The 8828-nt window shown below is 37.7% G+C and overlaps 1 protein-coding gene across 1 annotated transcript; it reads right to left on the bottom strand.

The window, feature by feature from the left end:
• Nucleotides 1-4392: 4392 nt before the first annotated feature.
• Nucleotides 4393-5161, bottom strand: LOC109214364. The gene is made up of 2 exons (XM_019378273.1): nucleotides 4823-5161; nucleotides 4393-4719 (listed from the first exon to the last, which is right to left on the bottom strand). The coding sequence occupies exons 1-2, from the start codon at nucleotides 5159-5161 to the stop codon at nucleotides 4393-4395; spliced, it is 666 nt and encodes a 221-aa protein (XP_019233818.1).
• Nucleotides 5162-8828: the final 3667 nt, after the last annotated feature.

Here is an 8828-nt window from a genome sequence, read left to right as displayed (position 1 = left end):
CACGCCGCAACAGTTATTGATACAATGTGCTTATTGTTGGTATTAGATTCTTGCTCGTCTGTAAATTCTAAGTTGCTTTAGTTTGTTACTCTGGATTATTGTTATTGTTGTAACTCCCCATAGCATGTTTCCCCTCCCATGTTGGTAATTGCTTTGTATTCGATTTCCGCTGTATATCTATAACTGCACAGGTTTATGTGGTGTCCAGTCTAGCCTCGTCACTACTTCGCCGGGGTTAGGCTAGACACTTACCAGCACATGGGGTCGGTTGTGCTGATGCTACACTTCTATGTATTTTTGCACAGGTCCAGGTTTTGAGGAACAGCAGCAGCAGTAGCTCGGAAGCAGGCGATTCATATTCACGAGACTGAGGTAGCCTTGCAGGCGTCCGCAGGCCCGGCGTCTCTTCTCATTGTTTTCTTTTAGACTGTTGCGTCCTTGTTTCGAGACAGACAGCTGTTATATTTCTTTCAGACCTTTGTATTTAGTTTATTCTTAGTGGTTCGTGAGTAATGTGACACCAAATCTTGGGTAGAGGTTGTTTTTGACTATTCCGCGTTCTAAATTCATCATTTTAAGACAGACTTCCGCTATTGTTCTTATTAGACTTTATGTTCTATATTGAGGTTATAAACTGTTAAAGATAATTGCTAGTGATGAAAAGGTAATTAAGTTGGCTTGCCTAGCTACAACGAGTAGGCGCCATCACGACTCTGATGGTGGGAAATTCGGGTCGTGACACCACCCATCCAGTCCATAACATGGGGAGAGATTTATTTATACCCTAATCAATTTGTGATTAAGGTTGCTATGTGGGTCTATGTGAAGGCTTAATTAAAATAATAAGTCTTTAGGCTTATTGAAAGATACTGGTTTCAAAAATAGGTTTATTTTTTAGAAAGGAATGGTTAACTTAAAATTATGTTGTAAGGCCTTTTCTAAAATAATCATAGTTGTGTAAAAGATAGTAAAACTATGAGTTTGTACTAATAATCAATATCTTATAAACGAAAAAACGTGTAAATATGTATGCCTTGGTTGTGTTTAAATTACTCATTTGGTCAAAGCTATTTGTGTTACACCCCATGTTTTCGCACGTAAAAGTATATCATAAGTCAATTGATGTAAGCTCAGAAATGAGATCCTCTTTGATAGTATATAAAGTAAGTTAATCATTTTACCTTGGTGGTTACAAATTATTCTCATGATCAGCAAGTACCAAGAGGGTTGGAAGGTTTAGAAGGAAAATGAATCAAGGAAAATAAGTTTCGTCGAAAGTTTGCAAGTTGGGAGTGTTTTAACCCATATTTTTGGGGTGTGACTTGGGTTCTCAACATTATGAATATTTGTGTGTTATATTTTGAAGTCAAGCGAGTTGCGAAATAAAAGTCGATGAAAGTCGTCACAAGTTACGTTCATAAATTTTACCGAAATTTGGGTCCAATCTCACAGAGATTTTGTCCCAATATACTTTGATTTATGGGGTGATGCACCTACCAAATTTACGGTCTACGAGTCTAGTTTCCAACACATTAAATCGTTTGTCAATACAACATCGGAGTAGAAAGATACTCGCATTTTCGCGAGACCGCGCAGGCAGCCCCGTTAGGACCCACTTGAGATGGCCACCGACCTTACTTTTAAAAGATGTTGCAGCCTCACTTGTCGTCATTTACCACCCAAAATGTGGTCCACAAGCTCTCCATAACCCCCCACTAACATATCTCCAATATCAAAGAACCAAACTCAAGGGATATCAACTCAAATCATCATCAAAGTTATTAAAGACTACAAGACGACGCTTCTATGATGTTGTGGTGTGAGTGAAGGCTATTGTGAGCTAAGTTGTGCTGAGATTTCGAATTGCGGATGCTTTCCAAGGTATGTATAACATCTTCTTGATTTTTCCTAAGGTTAATCTTGTGTTGGTTGTGTTGTTTGAGTGAAAATCATAAGATATCACTTGAAAGAACATGAGTATGGTTATCTATTTGTTGGACTATTTTGCAGCTACATATATTATTTATGGTGGCTGGAAATTATAAGAAATAATTTTATAATGTTATTATTGCTGTTGTTAAGCTTATATAGGTGTAAATTAAGTTGATTGAAGAAGAAAACATGAAATAGGTGATTCACGATAAAAGTTAAGGTTTTAGGCGTTTGGAATATTTTGAAGATTATTCTTATGATATTTTGGGCTGAAAATGATGTGGTAAACATAATTATAACATTAATTATATTGTAAGAAGATTCATGAAGAAGAATATGGATTAAAACTCTATTTTGTTGAACGTAAACGAGTTTGCCGCTCGTCAGGATTGTTAAACTCTTTTGAATGGATTATTATGAGTATTATTGATGTTGTTTGGGATGTTGTTGGCTGTTGTAACTTGTGGAAAGTCATATAAAAAGGGGAGGTGCTATCCATTTTATCATAGAATAAAGTGTGTCGTTCAAAAGTGATAAGTTATGCCGTTCAGATTGTGACGATATTATTGTTCAATGCTTGTAAACACAGGAGCTGCATTTAATTTAGCTTGAGGATTGGACGGGGTATTATTAGGTATGTAAGGAATTCCTTTATTTTCTTTGTCATGATTCCGTAAGTTACATTTCCCTTATAAGGAATTCAAGGGAACGATTCTTTGTATACGTACTAGTCCGACGAGTAAGGTTCGTTCACGAGTCTAGAAATAGTTATGCAAATGTTGAAATGGATTATGTTGGTCGCAATCTCATGTATTTTTAAGGAGTAAATAGAGCCTTCCGAGAGGTTCTTGTCTTCTATATGCAACAAGACGTCTAGACGTCAATTAAAGATTATGTAGGAATGGTCTATCGAATCAGAAGCAATATAGTGTATATATAATGAGTGATAGTTATACACGAATAGTCAATAAGGTAACACAATGTATAGTTTGCAGAATGATTCGACCTAAAGAATGCCAGGACTTCCAGTACTTATACGTTTGTGTTCACAAAACTTATAAAGAACCACGAAGGTTGTTACGCTGCTCTCAAGTTAAGGTTGATTATATATGAGTGAGATGTTAACAGACAATATACATTACCTATGGAGTCGTAAACTACATAATATGATAAGTTTAGCAATAAGAATATAAGTTGATAGAGCGTGAATCCCGTAACTATTGTTATGTATGAATGGATATATATATATATATATATATATATATATATATATATATATAATGAGTAGCCTCACAAGCTAAGCATATTACATAGCTATAAGTAGACAATATCATGTAATCCCCATAAAAGTCGTGATATGGAAATGGGATAGAAGTGCGATCCCGAAATGGTTACAAATGTGTTTTACGGCTAAATATATAGAATAAAAAGGATAACATGGCAAACGGATAAGGAATAACGATTGGTTATGGTAACGGGTCACTCACCAACTTATTGTTTATGAATATGAGTTTATTTATTGATGATTGAATGATGTATGAACGAATGATATCAAATGAATACGTATGAGACATGATTCCTATGGATGGTCTATGAATGCGTAGGTGTATAGTGAAGCCCTATGGACAGTCTATTAACGCATAGGTGCATAATGAAGGTTGGTTATGGACGGTCACTATTGTACGCATAGCCAGACCTCGATTTTGGGAGCTTTACGGACGGTCTACTATGTTACGCGTACAACCACCAGTTATTCATGTTTATGAGTGAGCCTTACGGACTGTCTCTTATGAAACGCGTAAATGTCACTTTTATGTCCTAGATATGTTTGATATGTCTGAGGTATGGATTTAAATATAAGGAATGTTAAGGCTAAACCTTTCCTTCATTTTGGAATGATCTCGTATCTACATGCATTTGCTATCACATAAAGAGAAGTTTGTATTCCTGAATTTCTGTATATTATCCAAATCTCATAAGTTATAGTATTCTCCATTAGTAGTACTTCATATTCAGTTAAGTACTGTCCTCTTTCAGTCAAGAGAGCATAAGGTCTTTGTATTTATAGTATTACAGTATTTTCACATGCATCAAGCTATAATCGGTGGGCAGGTCCCTATTGGGCAACCTCCGATCAGATGGCAAGTAATATGCCAAGCCTACTGTGGTCGAGCACCTATGAGAGAGCCTACTATGGCCAAGCAGTTACACGCATCGAGCCGTATAGGGCCAGATAGCTATTTTACATATTATATTGAGACAGTTGAGTATGTATAAGCAGTTAAGCATTGTTCTTGACAACGGAGGATATAAGCATTGTTCTTAACAGTTGATCTCACATACAAACTACGAACTTGTATTATTTTGCCTTTATAAATGAGGTTTCCTAATTAATGAAATAGGTATTGTACATTTTATTCTCCCGATTGACCATCTCTTTTGTATTTATTCTTGAATTAATCATGGGAAGGGTTGGTTGGTAGGCACCAGATAGTCTTGCTTGATCAGGTCGGGACACATATCCAAATACTTCTCCCCCAACTCTTGAGCTTTATCATTAGTCAAGGCTCTCCACTTGATCTTAGGCTGACCGTACACTGCTTTCTTCTTCCTTACTCTCTTGATCTCCAAATCCATTACTAAGAGCCTATGTTGTATCGATAGACACTCACTCGGGATAACCTTGCAATCACTACAAAGACCCTTATCACACCTTTTGAAGAGAAGGTAATCAATCTGAGTCTTGGCTACCGTACTCCAGAAAGTGACAAAGTAGTCCTCCTTCTTCTGAAAACACGTGTTAACTATCACCAAGTCAAAAGCTCCAGCAAAATCCAATAGTGAGGTTCCTCCCTCGTTCCTATCTCCAAAACTAAAAACCGTCATGCACCTCATCATAACCCCTAGTATTCTCCCTAACATAGCCATTAAAATCACCTCCTATGAAAAGCTTCTTGGTGTGCGGAATACCACGCACAACCTTATCCAAAACATCCCAAAAGTGGCTTTTGACCTCCTCGTCGAGGCCCACTTGAGGCGCGTAAGCAGAAATCACGTTTAATGTGAAACCACCAACCACTAGTTTAATACTCATCAGCCTATCTTTCACCCTCCTAACATCCACCACTAGCTCCCTAGGATCCCTATCAACTAAAATACTTACCATGTTCTTTCCCCTAGCACCACTTGAGTACCATAATTTGAACGCCTTGACCTCCCGAGCCCTCATTCCCACCCATCTATTCTCCTGGACACACACTATAATATTCTCCCTCTTCTAAAAAAACTCCCATAACTCTATAGACTAACTCGTCGATGTTCCTATGTTCTAGGATCCCACCCTCAGTCTAGCATATCCTCTACCCTTGTCCCTGGCCCCCTTCACCCCCCCCCCCCTCCTGGAACTCGTGAACATGACCTAACTCTAACATCGTTTAGTGTAGCCACTACACAAGCAAAGAACTATGTTAAAGAGCAGACATGCAAACAAAGTTTATGTGTAGACTAAAAAAATATATTCGGCAAGCAAGTGATACAAATGGATCAACTAATGGCGGAGAAATTGTAAGCAAGTCGAAGTAAATGCAATAGTTGTCGATGCCCCCTTTTTCTCGCAAAATCTGGTTTATGACATCTGGGCCGACAACTCGTTTCCTTTTGGGAATTGGGTTTGAATTGAAGAGTCGCCACCTAATGATTAAGTGCATTAGGACACTGAGAAGAGTTTTGATTTAGAAAACCAGAGATTGGGTAAGGGCTTGAAATTATCCCGAGGGGAAGGTGTTAGGCACCCCTCAAGATCCGCTAGTGTGGTTCCCGGCCATGCTATAATCGTGACTTTAAGTGCAAACAACAAGCAAGAATTACAAATACAAGGAAGTTTTCGTATAATGGTTGCGAGCAATTGAAATTAAAAGAAATTAAAGAAGCTGAAGTTTGGGAAGAAAGTAGCCTTTGAAATTCTGAAAATAAACAAGTAAAGGGATGGGGTTTTCACATAATTACTGCAAGTAATTGAAGTTAAAAGAAAAATTAAAGAAGCTGAAATTTGGGAAAAAGCAGTCTTTTAAAAATAAACAAGTAAAGGGAGGGGGGTCCTAGGTTTATAAATAATATGGATCACCCCACACAACACCCGGTAACCGTTTATACACGTGGTGTTATCACGTGGTCATCATATCCATATCTACCCTTTCCCACCCCGTTAAGGTATTAAACGCGGAATGGTCTCGTTTTACTTATTGCATGCTATTACCCGCCCCCATCCTATCAGTCCCGGAGGTGTTTGGGACTACTAATCCTAAAGGGAAGGGATACGTGGTTTTATGGTTTCAAAGGACAAAATTCTAAGGCGACATTCAAAACACATATGTACCAAATATGGGGAAGAAACACAACAGATAGAAAGGGCTCAAACAAACCTCCTTAAAAACAAAGAGAAGCATATAGTTTAGCAAGTCTTTACATGTACTGTTTAGGTCTTAATTAAACTTAAGAGTTGTGGCAGACTGATCTATTACATATTTCAGATAAGAAGCCCGAATCAAGCCTGCCTGCTGGTTGTAGTTAATAAAATCTAATTCAATTTATAAGTTACCCTATGGCTTGACTAAGTGTGGAACGAAAACCTATAGGCATGATATCTATTAGTTTCAGAAGAGAAGTATACTGATTTTAAAGAAGAGGACTTGTTAAAAACATAAATTCTGCAGATGTTAAGCATTTGCTACTACTGATTTAGACTTATAGGCAAAATAGACGATTCAGATTTAGTTGAAAACTCCTATAGGCATGCTTTCTAGGTGCTATTGATTTTAAAACATTTTTTTACAATCGAAATAGGAGTGCAGAAGTCCTATAGGCATGGTATCTAAATGATGTTAGTTATTTTAAACCTATAAACAGGTTTGCCTAATGATAGATGATGATGCGAAATTCAGGAAGTCCTATAGGCATGTTAGCTATATGATATGCAGCGTTTTGGAGATGACTTATAGACATGGTCTCTACATGATGCAGAAATGCAGAACCTATAGACATGGGTTCTATATGAAATGCAGAACCTATAGACATGGTTTCTATATGAAAGACATAACCTATAGACATGGTTTCTATATGAAATGCGTAACCTATAGACATGGTATCTATGCAATAAAGAAACGAAAGTTGAAAGCAGGATATAAGTGCAGAAGTATAATAATCACCTATGAACATGATATCTACCCCTTTTTGCATGCATGATTTACCCTCCCCTTTTCACTAAAAGCCCCAATAGTTATTACAAGTTATTACAGCCCAGAATAAATAAGAAAAGGTAAAATTACATCAGAGAAACTAAAAAAAATTACAACCAAGGAGAGCCTGATTCAGGTTTCCTGCCTGAAGCATGAAGTAAACCAACTCCAAAGACCAAAATCCAAAGCCTTTCTCATTTGGGTGTGTCATAGCTCCCAAGAGCCTCATGCACTCCGGGCAATGCTTACACCAAATACAAGATTGAGTCATAGTGCAGTGTGGAAGAGCCAGACCTCCAATGTCCAAGTTCAGAGGGAACTCAAGGTCCCAAAGCAAGGCTCACAGGAGGGGGGCAGAACTTAGAAACTAGGAATGAGTGTAAGTGCAGAGAAGGGATTCTGGGGAAAGGCAAAGATAGGTTGGTGGTCATACCTAGAAATTGGAAGTGTTGGCACACCCCAACCAGCCTTTTAGACATATTGTTTGGTAGTTAGGATCCCCTAAGGGATCAAGTCCAAACATGAGCAACAATTTGGATGTTGCCATGTTCTGAACTTAAACTCAAATACATAGAAGGCGACAGGGGTGCAGGGATTCATAGTAGAAACATACGCAAAGAAGTTGACATGCTAATTAACATTAAACATAGGCAGTAAAGCAGACAGAGGTGTAGGGATTCACAGTAGAAACATATGCAAAGGAATTAACATGCTAATTAACATTAAACATAGGCAGTAAAGCAGAAAGGAGTGTAGAAGCTGTAATGTAAACACATTGGGATGAGGCTGAAAACCAAACTAGAACATACCAGTTTCAGGGAAACAAAAGAAGAGAAAGCAGTAGTCTTGTAAAGCCAAAGTGCAAGCAAGCAGTTACAACACTATGATTTTAGAAGAGAACTATGAGATTGAGTAGTGTAAAAGTGTTGAATTGAGAGTGTGTAATTAAAAGTGTCTGAAAGTTGAATTCGAGCCCCTTGGTGAGAAAGGAGTCATGCCCTTTTTATAGTGTAGAAGGCAAGCAGAATAAGGTAGGAGAATAATTTTTAAAAAAAATCAGTTGTCAATCAATTATACAAGTTTCCCTTAAGTTAAGGGATACTGATTTCAAACGGGTAAATAATTAAGGAAGNCATGGGTTCTATATGAAATGCAGAACCTATAGACATGGTTTCTATATGAAAGACATAACCTATAGACATGGTTTCTATATGAAATGCATAACCTATAGACATGGTATCTATATGCAATACAGAAACGAAAGTTGAAAGCAGAATATAAGTGCAGAAGTATAATAATCACCTATGAACATGATATCTACCCCTTTTTGCATGCATGATTTACCCTCCCCTTTTCACTAAAAGCCCCAATAGTTATTACAAGTTATTACAGCCCAGAATAAATAAGAAAAGGTAAAATTACATCAGAGAAACTAAAAAAATTACAACCAAGGAGAGCCTGATTCAGGTTTCCTGCCTGAAGCATGAAGTAAACCAACTCCAAAGACCATAATCCAAAGTCTTTCTCATTTGGGTGTGTCAGAGTTCCCAAGAGCCTCATGGACTCCGGGCAGTGCTTACACCCAAATACAAGATTGAGTTATAGTGCAGTGTGAAAGGGCCAGCCCTCCAATGTCCAAGTTCAGAGGGAACTCAAGGTCCC

This window comes from Nicotiana attenuata, unplaced genomic scaffold (genome assembly GCF_001879085.1).
Source record: "Nicotiana attenuata strain UT unplaced genomic scaffold, NIATTr2, whole genome shotgun sequence".
Taxonomy (NCBI): domain Eukaryota; kingdom Viridiplantae; phylum Streptophyta; class Magnoliopsida; order Solanales; family Solanaceae; genus Nicotiana; species Nicotiana attenuata.
Note: the sequence above shows the minus strand (reverse complement) of the source record. Positions and strands in the feature narration are given on the sequence as shown.